Below are 19828 nucleotides of genomic sequence, written 5' to 3'. Positions count from 1 at the left end.
GATGCAAGGAAGTTGGGCCAAAAAAAAGACTGAAATCCATTCCCAACAAATACAATTATCACCCGATAATAAAACTGTTCTGAAACTTAAGGTGATATGTGACCTGCATCAGACCAGTTTTATTACTGGGTGATCTAGAGGTGGGAAAGAAAGTAAAATCCATTTTAAAAAGCTGGAAATCCGGATTAAGCCGGAAATCTTGCACCCATGCTGATATCAATGAAAGAATCTAATAAAGAATGTTTTGGTAAAAGAGACTGGGATGCTAGTTTACCTGGCTCTGTCTGAGAAAGAAATAGGGCTGGGAGCCGGGGGACAACTGAGAACTTTCTGTGATCCACTGTACAGGACATCAATGCCTGCAAGAAGAAATACAAAAAAGGTGAAAGTGTTGGAAAAAAGAAAGAAATGTAATTAGAGAAATGTCCATCTTGTCACAACAGGCAACTGGTTAAACCGATTGGAATCTGATATTGACCTACTTGACTTATTGCCGATCGCCTCCTAATAGTCAGACTGGGATGCTTTGGCAGATTCTTTGGTGTTTGTTATGTCCGCTTGGTGTAAAGAATAGCACCATCCCCTTTTTTGATGGAATGTTTCTGTCTCTCCTGTCTCCATCTTATTTCCAAAATATGAATCGATAGCAGTATTTCTTCACATTTTAATTACAGGGATTTGTTACTTATTTTGGTTGGGTAGTGGATATTTAGAATTCTCCTGAGCTGTTTCCGATGAAAGGCATTTGGTTTATCTTCTTCGCTTTTTTGTTAGTGCTCATGTTCCACGGTTGTTATTATGAACTAATTTAACATGGCTCTTGTATAGCTTTATTTCTTTTTTTCTTTTCAGTCATATGTGTGTCAGCTTATTGAGAATGCCTGTGGATATCTGATATTGGATCAAGGTAAAAAGTCTCCATCCATGAGTTCATGGCATTGGCTACACATACAATTCATACCGAGGACATGGAAAATATTCGGTCATTTAGAAGACTGAGAGTTCACCAGTATTTAAAAGGCTTAAAGAAAAAAGTTGGAAGATATTAAAAAAAAGAATGCAACACAAATGTATTCTTGTGTAGACTGAATCTAATCAAAATTCTTATTCATATGCAGGCACAAGACCCTATCAAAGGTAAACAAAAAATAATATTACTAACATATTAATAGAAGACAATGAATGATATAAATAGAAGACACAATGAATGATATATGTTTTTAAGGCGCTTGCAACACATTTAGGTTATATCAGCGCCAGTAAAAAGGAAGAAAATTGGATAGTAAAAAGTTCTAGAATTACAATTAAAGACAGATGATGGTATGCATGCAGTGTTGTTTCTGTCGACCACCACGATTTTTACATTCTTTACAATTGTTATTTCAATCCCAGTAGGGCGAAGTAATAAGAGCAATGGTTAAAAGTCCGAAAATTGATCAAATCAACTCACGTAAGATAAGTAGTGTAAACATTGATTCCATTTTGTGTAGACTAAAATCCGTTGTGTGCAATTTTTTCAAAAATATTTAAAATGTCTGGGTCGGATGATCACTCGTTAAAAAGTTTCAGTTCTAACAATTGAATCTACTTTTAATCTCTGAGATTTTTATATTTATTGACTTGAACGATTGTAACGTCTTACTCATGGGCTTTAACCCATTTATAAACTGTTTGTTAAAATTAGTTTGTTGCATCCTGTTTTATCAATCCATTACTACGTAACAACGTATTACAAACAGGATGTTTTGTAGCAAAAACCAACCCACTCTCAGATGCTTGCCTTATTTGTGTCACCTATAATATCCTCATGCATTGTTATTGTTTGATAATATGATGTCATTCAGCCACGAAGCATAGCTTAATAGTAAAACTGATCTATCTGTTCTGGGTTATGCATAGTGAGGAATTCATTTTAATAAGGTAGCAGTATTACCATATTATGGAATCCTAATTTCCTGCCAGAATTATATAAATTCACTCTGGTTGAAGAGTAATTTAAGGAGAATCTGTAGACGACATGACAAAGCCCTAGAGGTCCTCGTCAGTCAACGGTCTGTAGACGACATGACAAAGCCCTAGAGGTCCTCGTCAGTCAACGGGTAAATAATAAACACGTTTCATTTATCTAAAGTCCTAAGATTAACTAGTATTTAAAGACAGCACTAAAGTGTTGATTATTTTAAACGGGGAACTTGTGATCGTTAATCAGTCGAGTTTGTCATACCTTTGCCCAACATTGGGGTATGCCCACTATAGGAGGCCAGGAACCCCACCCACTTACTTGATCTTGTGATTGTTAGTATAAGATTATTTGTTGTAATGTACACTGATCTTCTTCCATTGGAAGTTTCTACATCAACACGAAGAAGAAGAGGAAGACGTCTTCAAAGTAAAATCATGCAATACTCCACTACATCTTTGTACGATTACCCAGAATCCCACAAAACACAATCTTACCCCACTCATCCATGAAGACGGGAAGTCCTCCCATGGCAGCCACCGAATCAACAAGCAAAAGGCAATTGTACCTGATTTAGAGAAACAAGTTGTAAAATAAAACAAAAAGTCTGATTACCCTCTTGTCAGGATCTGCCATTGTGTCTTATTATCTTCAAATGCTTTGTGTGTGTGTGTGTGTGTGTGTGTGTGTGTGTGTGTGTGTATGTGTGTGTGTATGTGTGTCTGTAATGGCTTGTTCATGCTTTTATTGTTTTGACATTGGTTGATTTGGGCCTGTAGTGTTATTGTATTCTGTATAAACAAACAATATCTAGTTGTTTTTAAGCACCTTGAGGTTGCAACGAAAGACACTTTAGAAATATGCTTATTAATTTTTATTATTATTATCATTACTATTATTATTATTATTATTATTATTATTATTATTAGTATTATTATTATCATTACTATTATCATTACTATTGTTATTATTATTATTATTATTATTATTATTATTATTATTATTAGTATTATTAGTATTAGTATTATTATTTACGTATTGGTGGCATTACGATTGTTGTATTTTTTGTGTGGTTTATCAGTTTCTTTTTTGGTTCCATTTACCATTTTTTTTCCACTTTCATGTATGTTGTCATCAAATTGTTGAATTATAGGCGAAAGCCTAAGAATGAATAAACTTTGAAACTTTGTTATCATTATCAATATTACTATGTCCAATCGAATCCAATATCAAATGTCAAAATGCCTAGAAAAGTGAGATTGAATTCAAAACCAAATGGCATACTTATATTCTAGACTTACTTCCCCTTTATATATATAATATGAAACCTAATGACGCCAATGGGGGTCCCCATAGCTTAGTTGGTAGAGCTCTTGCTTCACACGCTAAAGGACTGAGAGCCATCGCAGGTGAAGTTAAGGTTTGTTTTGTTTTTTTTAGATCCCTCTATCCACCCAGCACTGATTGGTAGATGGGTCTGTTAGATCTGGTGGAAAGTACTTTGCACTAGACTAGTAGCGTCCTATCCAAGTTAGCAAACAATTGCTATTGTCCGTTTGACGTTACGAAGACCTGGATAAACTCCAATTCCAAGGGTCAAAGGGTTCTGAAAGACTCCGAGGGAAAGGCCTCAATTTACTAGTGACAACAATAACAAAATGAAAGCAATTTGGAGGCAGATCTCACACGAATTAGAATGGAATTCTATTCCACTATTTATGAGAAGTAGTCCTTCAGAGTCATTAGGCCCATAGAGCCGGAGTTTTCTCCCGTTTCTATAACGTGAAATGGACAATAGCAATTGCTTGCTATCCTTTGGGTTGGACTCTAGTCCTTCACAAAGTACTTTCTGCCAAATCTAACAGACTCAGCTACCCATTCACTGCCGGGTGGACAGGAGGGTGAGAAAAAAATCATGACTGCACCCGGGATCGATCTTGATCCCTTTGAGTGTGAAGCGAGTGCTCTACCAACTGAGCTATCATTAAGAAACGCCTCAAGACACGATATGTGTAGTCTTGATAGGCCGTTCGTAAGTGGAGGCTTCATTCGGAATCTATTTGAAAATCCTAATCTTAATCATTTTAACCTTTAACCCAATTTTCTCATCTAGTTCTCTCTCACACAATGCCAGGGTGTGCAGCTATGTGGTCATGTGGTATGACACACACGGTCAGACTGGAAGGTCCAGGGTTTGAGCCCTGCCATAAGCAGCCCATAGTTGAGTGCTTGGAATAGGTTCTTTACTCACATTCTCTCACAGTACTCAAGTGTAAAATGGAGTATCTGGCCGTGAACAACATTGTCTCAATACAAAAACAATTGTGAAATAGCCTAAGCGGAATCATGTCTCGTCCTACATGTTAAATATTGCTGTTGGCCAAAGTGGATCATAAATTTTCAATTCAATTTCTATTTATAAATCTATTATTCATTTATTTTTAAAGTCAGGAAAGAAAAGCAGGTGATGTTATGGCTTACTTGTGACACAATTCTCCCAGACCCTCTAAAGGTTGGGCCACACCACTGGAAGATTCACCGTGGGTCACAAAAAGCACAGCTGGCTTATTCTCCTTCAAACCCTGTCAGTGTGAGGTCATCAGGTCAGTGAGACAGTGGATATACGTGGAAAAAAAATAAAAATCAAAAAGACTGTCAGAAATATTGGACCATTAAAATAAATAAATAACTGAAATAGATCTAGAATTTATTGCCAAAAATATAAGCCATGGAGCCAGAGTTTATCCCAGTTTCTAAAGCATGAAACAGACAATAGAAATTTCTTGCTACTCTCGACATAGGACGTTTGTCTATTCCAAAGAATTTTCTGCAAGATCTAACAGACCAGCTTCATCAGGATCGATCTCGGTCCCTATTCATGTGAAGTGAGTGCTCTATCACCTGAGCTATCCGCCCTGTCCCACCCCAAAAATATAAAGGGAGAAATTTAGGATCAATCTCATCTATACGCATCAGGCCAAAAATGATTCATTTCCTTAAAAGGCAGAGAATGACTTACTGATTCATTTTCTAAAAAGACAGAGAATGATTTACTGATTCATTTCCCAGAAAGACAGAGAATGATTTACTGATTCATTTCCCAGAAGCACAGAGAATGATTTACTGATTCATTTCCCAGAAAGACAGAGAATGATTTACTGATTCATTTCCTAAAAAGACAGAGAATGATTTATGACTGATTCATTTTCTAAAAAGACAGAGAACGATTTACTGATTCATTTCCCAGAAAGACAGACAATGATTTACTGATTCATTTCCCAAAAGACAGAGAATGATTTACTGATTCATTTCCCAGAAAGACAGAGAATGATTTACTGATTCATTTCCCAGAAAGACAGACAATGATTTACTGATTCATTTCCCAGAAAGACAGAGAATGATTTACTGATTCATTTCCCAAAAAGACAGAGAATGATTTACTGATTCATTTCCCAGAAAGACAGAGAATGATTAACTGATTCATTTCCCAGAAAGACAGAGAATGATTTACTGATTCATTTCCTAAAAAGACAGACAATGATTTACTGATTCATTTCCCAGAAAGACAGACAACGATTTACTGATTCATTTCCTAAAAAGACAGAGAATGATTTATGACTGATTCATTTCCCAGAAAGACAGACAATGATTTACTGATTCATTTCCTAAAAAGACAGACAATGATTTACTGATTCATTTCCCAGAAAGACAGACAACGATTTACTGATTCATTTCCCAAAAAGACAGAGAATGATTTACTGATTCATTTCCCAAAAAGACAGAGAATGATTTACTGATTCATTTCCCAGAAAGACAGAGAATGATTAACTGATTCATTTCCCAGAAAGACAGAGAATGATTTACTGATTCATTTCCTAAAAAGACAGAGAATGATTTACTGATTCATTTCCCAGAAAGACAGAGAATGATTAACTGATTCATTTCCCAGAAAGACAGAGAATGATTTACTGATTCATTTCCTAAAAAGACAGACAATGATTTACTGATTCATTTTCTAAAAAGACAGACAATGATTTACTGATTCATTTCCCAGGAAGACAGAGAATGATTTACTGATTTTGTTTTTGTTTTAAGGGTTTTACGGCGCTTCCAACACATTTAGGTTATATCAGCGCCAGTAAAAAGGAAGAAAATGGGATAGTAAAAAGTTATAGAATTACAATTAAAGCACCCAAGAAAAAGTAAGACGTAGGGGAACTAGGAACAAATAGGGATCAGATGTAGATTCCAAGAGCATACCACCAATGTACTTAGTTTGATATCACCTATAAGTCTCATCCGGACACAAGCACAAAATCCAACAAAGAGGAATACACTCAAATGCTTACATTATACATTGAAAATACCAATTATAATAATACATAACAGAGAGATGATTTACAAGGAAAAAAACATCATCTCCCAAAACATTAACTATGCATTTGACTGTTTCCCTCCGAGCTAGGACTCCGGCCAGGGCCAGGATAAAACCAAGTAATCTCATTCCAAGACAAAGACAGAAAGCATGTTGGAAAACAGTTATAAGGGGATAGAAGACACAGTATGTACCCCCCCCCCCCCCTGCCCACTATGGGAGGTCAGGAACCCCACCCAGAATGATTGAATGATTTACTGATTCATTTCCCAGAAAGACAGAGAATGATTTATGACTGATTCATTTCCCAGAAAGACAGACAATGATTTACTGATTCATTTCCCAAAAAGAATGATTTATGACTGATTCATTTCCCAAAAAGACAGAGAATGATTTATGACTGATTCATTTCCCAGAAAGACAGACAATGATTTACTGATTCATTTCCCAAAAAGAATGATTTATGACTGATTCATTTCCCAAAAAGACAAATGTTTCTCTCCATACTCAAGTGTAAAATTTCAACCTGTTGCCTGTTGTAAAGAAATAGTAATAACAAAACAGACTGCTTCTGTTATCATGCATGACCAGTGTTATTATTGGTTTTGAATCTCTTGTTCTTTAAACAAAAATCATATTTAGTGCACATACTGTGCTTTATTAATGCTGACATTTTGGAATTGATGTCATCCCTTGGATACTTGGATTGGCAGTTTGAATTTGGGCTGAGGCATGAACAGTTCTGGGACATGCCCCAAATCCTTACGCGAAGGAAAATACGCTTGAAAAAAATCTTTTTATATTTATTTTATTGACAAAACACTTATGTAACTGACAAATTTAACATCTGTGCATATCACTCATATCAAAATTGTACACGAGTGACATCTGTACAGAATTGATTTATTGCAGTGATGAAAACTGAAAGATTGTAGAACCAAATTCCTACACGATCAGTCAGGTTCATTTATGTCAAGATCTTCGGAATTATAAAAAAAATCCAATTGGCCATGAAATAGAGAGTTATGTAAACACACAAAAAGGTTTTATGGAACTCACTCTTGAAGCCTATGGATTTGGAGCATGTCCAGATTTGGGCTGTCCAGATATGGGCTATGTACATATTTGGAGCATGTCCAGATTTGAGGCGTATACGGATTTGGGGCGTGACCGGATTTGGGGTGACCTAACCTACAAGTAACTTGCAAACCTTTTCTAAACTAAAAGTAATTCTATCACCCGTTGACTCAAATGTGTTATATCTCTGGATTCAGGTTGATCAGATAGTTTGGACTCAAATGAGTTCTATCTCTGGATTCAGGATGATCAGACAGTTTGGACTCAAATGAGTTCTATCTCTGGATTCAGGATGATCAGACAGTTTGGACTCAAATGAGTTCTATCTCTGGATTCAGGATGATCAGACAGTTTGGACTCAAATGAGTTCTATCTCTGGATTCAGGATGATCAGACAGTTTGGACTCAAATGAGTTCTATCTCTGGATTCAGGATGATCAGACAGTTTGGACTCAAATGAGTTCTATCTCTGGATTCAGGATGATCAGACAGTTTGGACTCAAATGAGTTCTATCTCTGGATTCAGGATGACTAGACAGTTTGGACTCAAATGAGTTCTATCTCTGGATTCAGGATGATCAGACAGTTTGGACTGGGTCACTTACCTGCTCTACTTCATCTAGAGAGTAAACTTCACCCATGGCTTTCTCAAGTGTTTTAACCACGCCTGTCAATAGACAAAGAATAAAACCCAATTGAGGTGATAAGAATAAGTCAGAAATCCCCTCTAGTCATGATATTTATCTATGATCATAAAAGTCAGAAATCCCCTCTAGTCATGATATTTATCTATGATCATATATCTATGATCATATAAGTAAGAAATCCCCTCTAGTCATGATATTTATCTATGATCATATATCTATGATCATATAAGTCAGAAATCCCCTCTAGTCATGATATTTATCTATGATCATATAAGTCAGAAATCCCCTCTAGTCATGATATTTATCTATGATCGTATAAGTCAGAAATCCCCTCTAGTCATGATATTTATCTATGATCATATATGATCATATAAGTCAGAAATCCCCTCTAGTCATGATATTTATCTATGATCATATATCTATGATCATAGAAGTCAGAAATCCCCTCTAGTCATGATATTTATCTATGATCATATAAGTCAGAAATCCCCTCTAGTCATGATATTTATCTATGATCATATAAGTCAGAAATCCCCTCTAGTCATGATATTTATCTATGATCATATATCTATGATCATATAAGTCAGAAATCCCCTCTAGTCATAATATTTATCTATGATCATATATCTATGATCATATAAGTCAGAAATCCCCTCTAGTCATAATATTTATCTATGATCATATATCTATGATCATATAAGTCAGAAATCCCCTCTAGTCATGATATTTATCTATGATCATATATCTATGATCATATAAGTAAGAAATCCCCTCTAGTCATGATATTTATCTATAATCGTGTGCCAAATAAACAGAATCAGAAAATAATTCCAACAAAAATAGCTTTTGGATTTACTATTACTACAACTACTATGACGACAACACAACAACAACCACGACGACTAATTCTACCATTACTAAAGGGAGAAGGATTTGGAAGAAGAAGAAGAAGAAGAAGAAGAAGAAGAAGAAGAAGAAGAAGAAGAAGAAGAAGAAGAAGAAGAAGAAGAAGAAGAAGAAGAAGAAGAAGAGGAGGAGGAGAAGGAGGAGGAGGAGGAGGAAGAAAAAGAAGAGGAGATAGAAGTAAGAGGGAGAAGAACAAAATATAAAACAAAACAAAAAAAAACAAAAAAAGAAACAACACACGGATACACACACACACACACACACACACACACACACACACACACACGCACACACAATTGTCAACCACAGATTGCCGTTGTCAACCACAGATTGCCGTTGATACAAATGTGTTTTGTAAGAGGTGATGTTTCTTTTGTGGCAACAGATTGGGATAATGTCGCTATTTATACTGTGTAAACAATTGCCGAGTAACATGGTAGTAAGCCTTACATACATATATTATATATAATTGGCAATAATAATATCATCATCATCATCATCCTCGTTCTTTTTCTTCTTCATCTTCTTCCTCTCATCTTTATTATTATCTTCCTCCTCCAAAACCAACTCCACATAGTCATCACCATCTCTCTCTCTATCTGTCTCTCTTTCTCTCTATCTGGCTCTCTTTCTCCCTCTCTCTGTCTCTCGTCTTATACGCCATCTGTTTCTTCTTCTTCACATCTGACAATGTTGTGAACACTACGACAGCTAGTCAATTGATTATAATGTTGTACAGTCTTTCTCATAACACTACGACAGCTAGTCAATTGATTATAATGTTGTACAGTCTTTCTCATAACACTACGACAGCTAGTCAATTGATTATAATGTTGTACAGTCTTTCTCATAACACTACGACAGCTAGTCAATTGATTATAATGTTGTACAGTCTTTCTCATAACACTACGACAGCTAGTCAATTGATTATAATGTTGTACAGTCTTTCTCATAACACTACGACAGCTAGTCAATTGATTCTAATGTTGTACAGTCTTTCTCATAACACTACGACAGCTAGTCAATTGATTATAATGTTGTACAGTCTTTCTCATAACACTACGACAGCTAGTCAATTGATTCTAATGTTGTACAGTCTTTCTCATAACACTACGACAGCTAGTCAATTGATTCTAATGTTGTACAGTCTTTCTCATAACACTACGACAGCTAGTCAATTGATTCTAATGTTGTACAGTCTTTCTCATAACACTACGACAGCTAGTCAATTGATTCTAATGTTGTACAGTCTTTCTCATAACACTACGACAGCTAGTCAATTGATTATAATGTTGTACAGTCTTTCTCATAACACTACGACAGCTAGTCAATTGATTATAATGTTGTACAGTCTTTCTCATAACACTACGACAGCTAGTCAATTGATTATAATGTTGTACAGTCTTTCTCATATTTAAAGGTTGCAGTTTGTCGTATTACTTATCTATCACCTGAATACATTCAAAGCATGTATGGTTACAATTAGAGCATGAATTAGTCAAGCTTGACTAAAAATGAAAGACATTGAATTCATCATCTAACCAAATGGGATGGGCATATATAATACAATTATCATCATCATCATCACCATCATCATCATCAATATCATCACCACTATTATTATCATCATTATCAATACTATTATCATTAGCATCATAACCATCATCATCATCATCATAATCGTCCTTATCATTAACATCATCACCATCACCATTATCAGTATCATCACTAGATGGTGATTCCCAACAACAAAAGACAAATCATTAAGGGACCATCATTATACCCTAGCAGATTTTATCAAATATCATTTGCGTCAACGGATGGTAGAATTGCCCTTAATCTAAGAGGTTTGCAGGTTAAAAGTATATCAATGTGTAAAAAATAGTTTCATAATTTGTCAGTATTTTTATGCTTGTTGGCAAAAATTTACCATTGGCCGTATGGAACAATTTTGACCCTCGGACCCTATTTGTTTTGAAGAATGGATTATCATCATCATCATCATCATCATCATCATTATTATTATTATTATCATTATTATTAATTAATTATTATTATTATTATTTTATCATTAATATGTATTATTATTATTATAATTAGTGTTATCATTTTATCATATTTACTATTATGTCATTAATAAAAACTAATAATTATCATAATAATTTTTTATCTCCATTTCAACCTACCCTCATTTCTGTCGACCATATCGGCAAATCTGTTTCCCCATAATCCATTCTGGCACACCAGGGCAACCTCTCCAGTCTCCAGTAGGTTGATGGCTGCCGTTTCCATGGCAGCATGACCTACAGGATGATAAACATAGGTCAAAGGTGATACTAAGCTGTTAGAAGCTGTGGACTGTAAAATGTCATAAAAACAAAAACGAATAGAACAGCTTCACAAAAAGAACAAAATACCAAACACAGAACGTATCAGGTCCAAAACTCCTCTTCAGCCAACAAAAACCAAAAAAAACCCAATGAAAACATAAATATATTACTTAAAAGACCAGATCAACAGCAGAGAAAAAAACCAACAGAAAAATGTTAAAACGTTAAAGACAATGGCTTTTGAACGAGCATTCCACCCAAAATCCCTCAATATTTCTTGATTCTTGTTATTATGTCCAACTGTAAATATTCAAATCAATGGGAGAGAAAGAAGGAGAACGGCTACTGTAGAATCCAGGAGCCTAAGTGGCGGATAGTGTTTGTTTTTGTTTTTAAGGGTTTTACGGTACTTGCAGCACATTAAGGTCATATCAGCGCCAGTAAAAAGGAACAAATTGGGATAATAAAAAGTTCTAGAATTATAATTAAAGCATCCAAGAATAAGGCAGACAAAGGGGAATTGGTTCAAATAGGGAACAGATGTAGGTTCCAAGAGCACACTATCAGTGTACTTAGTTTGAGATCACCTAAATTCTCATCCAGACACAGGCACAGGTTCCCACTAAGAGGAATACACTAAAATGTTTACAAATTATATATAATACATAAACAAAACATAATACAGTGCATAACAGAGAGATGGTTTACAATGAAAAAAAATATCATCTCCCAAAACTAACTGTACATTTGACTGTTTCCCTCCAAGCCAGGCTATCCGACCAGGGCCAGGACAAAATCAAGTAATCTCATTCCATGACAAAGACAGAAAGCATGTTGGAAAACAGACATAGGGGGATAGAAGACACAGTGTGTACCTCCCTGCCCACAATGGGAGGTCAGGAACCCCACCCAGGCGGCTAGCGTTGATTGTAGGGCAACCCTCTAGGGACTAAGTGGTGGATAGCATCGATTGTAGGGCAACCCTCTAGGGACTAAGTGGTGGATAGCATTGATTGTAGGGCAACCCTCTAGGGACAAGTGGTGGATAGCATGATTGTAGGGCAACCCTCTAGGGACTAAGTGTGGATAGCATCCATTGTAGGGCACCCTCTAGGGACTAAGTGGTGGATAGCATCATTGTAGGGCAATCCTCTAGGGACTAAGTGGTGGATAGCATCCATTGTAGGGCAACCCTCTAGGGACTAAGTGGTGGATAGCATCATTGTAGGGCAACCCTCTAGGGACTAAGTGGTGGATAGCATTGATTGTAGGGCAACCCTCTAGGGACTAAGTGGTGGATAGCATTGATTGTAGGGCAACCCTCTAGGGACTTAAGTGGTGGATAGCATGATTGTAGGGCAACCCTCTAGGGACTAGTGGTGGACAGCATGATTGTAGGGCAACCCTCTAGGGACTTAGTGGTGGATAGCATCCATTGTAGGGCAACCCTCTAGGGACTAAGTGGTGGATAGCATCCATTGTAGGGCAACCCTCTAGGGACTAAGTGGTGGATAGCATTGATTGTAGGGCAACCCTCTAGGGACTTAGTGGTGGATAGCATTGATTGTAGGGCAACCCTCTAGGGACTTAGTGGTGGATAGCATCCATTGTAGGGCAACCCTCTAGGGACTTAGTGGTGGATAGCATTGATTGTAGGGCATCCCTCTAGGGACTAAGTGGTGGATAGCATTGATTGTAGGGCAACCCTCTAGGGACTTAGTGGTGGATAGCATTGATTGTAGGGCAACCCTCTAGGAACTAAGTGGTGGATAGCATTGATTGTAGGGCAACCCTCTAGGGACTAAGTGGTGGATAGCATTGATTGTAGGGCAACCCTCTAGGGACTTAGTGGTGGATAGCATTGATTGTAGGGCAACCCTCTCTATGGAGGATTAGAGGTGTGGGGGATACATTGATTGTAGGACTCTCAAGTTTACATTGATTTTAGGAACCTTAGGATTTGGAACATAATTTTGGGACTTCCTTTACTTTATTGTTATTTCTGAAATAGTTCTACTACTACTTTTCAATAGATTTATAAATTAAGTAGCTCTTTAACTCAACGTGTGTGGTAGTTGTTTTCTGAGAAACAAAAAGGACTAAACTAGCAAGAAATATGTGATGATTACAATAATAATAATAATAATAATAATAATAATAATAATAATAATAATAATAATAATAATAATAATAATAATAAAAAATAATAATAATAATAATAATAATAATTTTTTTTTAAATTTTAATTGATCATTTATATAGTGCAATATCCATGGAACATGCTCAAAGCACTTTACAAGCGGTCCCTGGTTAACAGCAACACTTAACATGTAGGATGGGACATGGTGACGCCTGTTAGGCGATATAACATTTTTCTTCGAACAGAGACAACGCTGTCAATGGCCAGGTACTCATTTTACACCTGAGTACAGTGAGAGAATGTGAGTAAAGAGCCTTTTCTAAGGACTAAACTATGCGCCAAGCGAGGCTTGAACTCAGGACCTTCTGATCTGAAAGTGAGTGTCATACCACTAGACCACATAGCAGCACAAATAATAATAATAATAATAATAATAATAATAATAAATGGCATTTGTATAGGGCCTTACCACTATTTCATCAGGCTCTAGGCACTTATTTCAAAACAGAAAAATGAAGAAAAAAATGTCAATATACCCGACCCTGGCACTGCAAATGTCCATTTATTGTTTGTTTGAAAAATGTATTGTATGCCTTCTTTGACGTCATCCATTATCTGAAAAAAAAAGGATTCATTATGGATAGTTGAGATGAAATTGTAGTTATCTTAATCATTTAAAAATTGAGCCTTTATATAGCACACTATCCACTAATCATGCTTTACAAGGGGTCTCTAGCCATTATCAACACTTAACAAGAAGAACAAGACATGATGCCTGTTAGCACAATGTTTATCCATTACAGCCATCACAAAACCAGATGATCAATACCTCAATTTGAACAAAACATTTGGAGCATAAGAATATCCTATCTATAAATATGGACCAATACAATACCCTGCAAATAATAGCCTACATCTAACTCCTGCAGTCACGAGTTGATGTCCATCTCAACTCTTTTCCCAAACACCGTCCGAATATAGAAATCCCTGCCCAAAACTACCAGTAGCATGAACGCAAACATGGAATTCGACTGATAAATAAATAAGATCATAATTAAAGCTTAGGCATCTCCATCTGTCCTCATCACATTCACAGTCATGATTATATTCAGCTGCACAGTGTAGCGACTTGTAGTATAAGTGAAGTTGAAGTTGATAGTCCTAATATTATTATCTAAGTGTGATTGAAAGCCTCACAATACTGTTTTCATTATCAAGATTTGAATAGAAGACTTAAAGGCTCTAGAACAAAAACTATTCACTTTTCTTTTCTCGTCTTAGTGCAAACTGCTTTCAACCCCCCCCCCCCCCCCCCCCCTTTCTCTCTCTCTCTCTCTCCTCCTCTCTCCTCTCTCTCTCTCTCTCTCTCTCTCTCTCTCTCTATCTATCTCTCTCTCTCTCTCTCTCTTTCACCCCACCTCCTAAGAAAATAAAAATAGTTACTAAATAAACAAAAAGGTAATGAGTGTGGAGAATTACTTTTAAAATGATATTAATAAATAATTTTTTAAAAATCAGCGAAGTAAAACCAAATGAAAACATTCATATTTTAATCTAACTTACAGACAAAAACTCTGGGTGTAAATGTCCAAGCAATGGCAGAGCTGATGCAGCTAAAACTCTTGACGAAGAATTGGAAGGGCCAGGACCCATTAGTAACTTTTTTGGAAAGTCCATTGGTTTCTTGAGACTCTCTGGTGGTTGCGAAGGCATGGCTGTTGACATGTTGACGACCGATTGTTTTGTGAATGGCTGCTGTAAAGATGGATTGAGTGTGCTGTTCCATATGTGGGAGTTGCAACAGGTGGTGGGAATTGTCAAATTGATGAATGACATGCGCATGCCGACTGATCGTTGGAGACATCGTGATATAAAGACGTGGGAATACATTGTTTTATATTGAGTCGATTTCAGCGTCAAAGTTTGTTGCTTGTGTTTAATTATTTGCAGCGTGTTGTTATACTTATGAACATCTCCCTTGAATAATTATGTCGCCTGAAACGAAAAAAAAAACCATTAAAAAAATGTATAGTCTAGATATCTAATTGCAGGGGAATTGAAATGGTCTGGTTTCAAAATTGCGGTCATTGTTGACCTTCTTTTGACTTGCAACATTGCAACTGCTTTCCTCTATCTCTTCTTTTGATCTATCTAGATCACGCATGTCTGCCGAACGGAGTTACAACCCCGAAGTTGGCATTAAAATTTAAAGACATATTTTAAAGTGCATCGATCTCAATAAAAATATAGATCTATTAAGTATTCTAGGAAAAATATTTGAAACTTACTCGTTACCGATGCAAAAGTCACTGTCGAGGTCTCTCGGTGGGCGTGGACACTTTGCAGACTTGTACCTGTGTTTGCTAACCATGACCTCCACTTTGACTGTTAACCAGGGTTGCCAGATTATTTTTCAACAAAATGCCAGGGGAAGACTCAAAAAATGCCAAAACACTCAAAAAAATGCCAAAGTCTGTTGACTCCCCCCCCAATAAGAAAACTACTCACTTTTGATAGACAATTTACTATCCTATCCTGGTGGCTTGCGTGTTTTCTTTTCTTTTTTTTTTTTTTGAATTATACTAAATTTCCTGTTGGGGTAATTTTTTTACCTACTGACTACTAAGTGGAGTGCTAAACCACTACACCACGGTTGGATTTTAAGAATGAAAAAGAAATACATTAACATGACGCGTTTAGAAATAATTAAGAAAAGGTGTCATTTGAAGTATAATATACAAGAAAAGAAAATGCCAAATGAAAATGCCAAATGCCAAATGATTTTTTTAAATGCCAAACGGTTTTTAAAAATGCCAGATTTTGGAATCTGGCATTTAAATGCCAAACTGGCAACCCTGCTGTTAACCCTTGACCGTCATGAGTTGAAGTGGTTCCAATTCATGGTCCGGGGCTCCAGGTCTGTTACAAGAAAGACATACACCCGTTATGCTTCTATTATAATAATATTATTATGGCCACTGTTCTTTTTGGATCCAATAGTCTGATGTCACGTCGCCCACCAACGGCGGCCATCGTGGTTCTAAACAAAGAAAATCTGTACTTTTTATTCTTCATGCTGGCGAGAACTCTTCATATGTCTTGTGATAAGAATATTATGTAAAAGTCAAATCATGATCAGATTTATGTTTTTTTTCCTATGGATACGCTTATATGCTCGTCGGAGAAATATTTCATAAGGGAGTCCGCCATTGTTCCGATAGTTTAGGGCCAGTTACTAAGTTACCATGCGTCATTACAAGAGATGAAGTGAGTAGAAAAGTGCCAGAAGACAATAGAGAATAAAAATTTTCGCGGCGGTGGTGGGGTTTGAACCTGCGACCTTATTGGTACGACAACTCTGCCTGGCAGGTGAGAGCGTGGCTCTACCGTGTGAGCTATCCACGAATACAAAAATATTCGTATCAAACTCAGGTCATTTCTAGAGCTCTCTCTCTCTCTCTCTCTCTCTCTCTCTCTCTCTCTCTCTCTCTCTCTCTCTCTCTCTCTCTCTCTCTCTCACCCACTTCTGGAGACCGCGGGTTCGCCTCGCCACACAACCATCGCGAAGTTACTTGACCAGCAGTTAAGCCTAATAGCCAATATTCTCAACACAAACATATAACATAGAAACGATTAGACATTGAGTATGCTCTGGTATATGGGGTGAATTTCTAATTCAGAAAAGTGAGTGGAGCAGGCACTTATGTTGGTAACAACAAGAGATGAAGTGAGTAGAAACGTGCAGAAGACAATAGAGAATAAAAATTTTCGCGGCGGTGGTGGGGTTTGAACCTGCGACCTTATTGGTACGACAACTCTGCCTGGCAGGTGAGAGCGTGGCTCTACCGTGTGCTCACACGAATGCAAAAATATTCGTATCAAACTCAGGTCATTTCTAGAGCTCTCTCTCTCTCTCTCTCTCTCTCTCTCTCTCTCTCTCTCTCTCTCTCTCTGCTCTCTCTCTCTCTCTCTCTCTCTCTCTCTCTCTCTCTCTCTCATCCACTTCTGGAGACCGGGGGTTCGCCTCGCCACACAACCATCGCGAAGTTACTTGACCAGCAGTTAAGCTTAATAGCCAATATTCTCAACACAAACATATAACATAGAAACGATTGAGAGATTGAGTATGCTCCGGTATATGGGGTGAATTTCTAGTTCAGAAAAGTGAGTGGAGCAGGCACTTATGTTGGTAACAACAAGAGATGAAGCGAGTAGAAATGTGTCAGAAGACAATAGAGAATAAAAAATTTTCGCGACGGTGGTGGGGTTTGAACCTGCGACCTTATTGGTACGACAACTCCGCCTGGCCGGTGAGAGCGTGGCTCTACCGTGTGAGCTATCCACGAATACAAAAATATATCGTATCAAACTCAGATCATTTCTAGAGCTCTCTCTCTCTCACCCACTTCTGGAGACCGCGGGTTCGCCTCGCCACACAACCATCGCGAAGTTACTTGACCAGCAGTTAAGCCTAATAGCTAATATTCTCAACACAAACATATAACATAGAAACGATTGAGACATTGAGTATGGTCCGGTATATGGGGTGAATTTTTAATTCAGAAAAGTGAGTGGAGCAGGCACTTATGTTGGTAACAACAAGAGATGAAGTGACATGCGTCATTACGAAGGAAGTGACGGCATGAGCTATAAATCTTTAAAATACAAGTGATATGAGGAGTGGAGTGGTCTGGCCGTCAGGGCATTGCTTTTGAGGAAAAGTGAGTAAGGAAGATTAAATCAATCAGCTTCTATAATAAGTGGCAACCTTTTGTATCAAAAAGTAGAAAGAAAAGTATTCACTAATTTGAAATTAATTCAAAGAGATGGCTATTAAAGGAATACTAATCAAATATTAGAAGCTAGGGCTTTTCTAAGCCTACCGAAATATAACTGAGTGAGATGAACTCCGTTCTTACTAAATTAAAACGTTAATTAAATAACTGTGGGTCATCGTTATGTGACAGACCCAAACCCGGAAATTTCAATGACCAATTTAACTTGACTCCTCGATTACCGACCACGTCTCTGCCAGCATCTTTTTCAGCTTGTTCCAAAGAGTTTTGCTTAACGATGCCTCGTAGTTTGTGTTCTACTAGAGCCGACAAATCACAGGAGGGAGGTGAGGCACATTTAACTCTCTCAAGTTCACATGCATGGGAGATCAAAGAAATATGTTTGATTTTCAATGAAGGTCAACTCGAGAGAGTTGAAGACCATCTGGATGAAGGGAGGTTTAGTGATTGACTTGTTGATTGTTACAGTTTGAGACCTTCTAGGCATAGCGAAGTCTTTGTTGATTGCCTTGTAAATAGAATCACATGAATGGCCTTCTGGATGAGTGAAGTTTGGTTGAATGACTTGTTGAGTATTAGTCCGTTTGAAGAATTATATGTTAATTGGATTGTGATTATAAGAACATTTAAGGCTTTATGTGTATAGTGAAGTCATTTTCAATTTCGCCTTAAGTTCTGAAGTAAATGCCAAAATGAATTTTTTCCCTTTGTATTCACTATTTGATAACACTAAGGATTAAAAGGAATCCACAATTGGTTTCTTTCCAAAATTCATCTCACCCATCGTGATCCTGGGTTCGAGCCTCGCTCGGCGCATAGTTGAGTCCTTGGAAAAGGGTCTTTACTCACATTCTTTTACCGTACCCAGGGGTAAAATGAGTAACTGGCCGTTAACATTATCGTCTCTGTCGGTAAAAAAAAAATGTAATATCACCTAACAGGCGTCATGCCTCTTTCAGGATATATGTTGCGTTGGTCATGGACCCTTTGTAAAGCGCTTTTACCACGTTTAGTGTATATTGCGCTATATAAAAAAGCAAAAAAAAAAAAAGCTCACTCATGTGTCTTTCTCGACGCCTCATGAACACTGTAAGGGCTTAAGCAGAGATTGGACGCCGAATCGACGCGGAATCGCCTTTCTTTTTAATGATGGCAAAGTTTGTTCTCTAATGTCAATATGAGGCATGCTGGACTGGGGTCATCACGGGGTCGCCTCGCTGGCGTTGACGACGTATCAAAAAGTTGTGTGAAAACTATTAATAAATATGGCTGGCTAAAACAAGAACAAAGATCTGAATGACGTCAACTTCGTTCTATCTATAGATAGAACGAAGTTGACGTCAATCAGGTCTTTATTATTGTTTTTTTTTTGCCATCCTATGTTAATGAGTAATTCTCACTAAACTGCATTAAACTATACTGTAAACGTTTAAGGTTACAAATGATTTTGTGTATTGGTCCGTTATATTTCTGGATGGCAATGGTGTGAGTTTCTTACCCAAGTGCACACTACCTATAACTCCCAACACATTAATATATGTGTGATCATGAGCGTTTACAGTTTTAATGAGATCTTTTCATGAAAATAGCTTGCTAA

The 19828-nt window shown here is 37.1% G+C and overlaps 1 protein-coding gene across 1 annotated transcript; it reads right to left on the bottom strand.

Moving 5' to 3' along the window:
- Positions 1–274: 274 nt before the first annotated feature.
- On the bottom strand, positions 275–15829 carry LOC144971606 (alanine--glyoxylate aminotransferase-like; the record flags this gene model as incomplete). Its single annotated transcript, XM_078912677.1, is given in 8 exon segments — positions 275–359; positions 2458–2528; positions 4442–4542; positions 8018–8079; positions 11152–11268; positions 13972–14050; positions 14999–15430; positions 15724–15829. Coding segments are annotated over 7 exon segments (842 nt in total), but the record flags the coding sequence as incomplete, so codon positions are not given.
- Positions 15830–19828: the final 3999 nt, after the last annotated feature.

The sequence above is a fragment of the Berghia stephanieae genome, chromosome 4 (genome assembly GCF_034508935.2).
Source record: "Berghia stephanieae isolate SIO BIC M18660-M18661 chromosome 4, UCSD_Bste_1.3, whole genome shotgun sequence".
NCBI lineage: Eukaryota > Metazoa > Mollusca > Gastropoda > Nudibranchia > Aeolidiidae > Berghia > Berghia stephanieae.
Note: the sequence above shows the minus strand (reverse complement) of the source record. Positions and strands in the feature narration are given on the sequence as shown.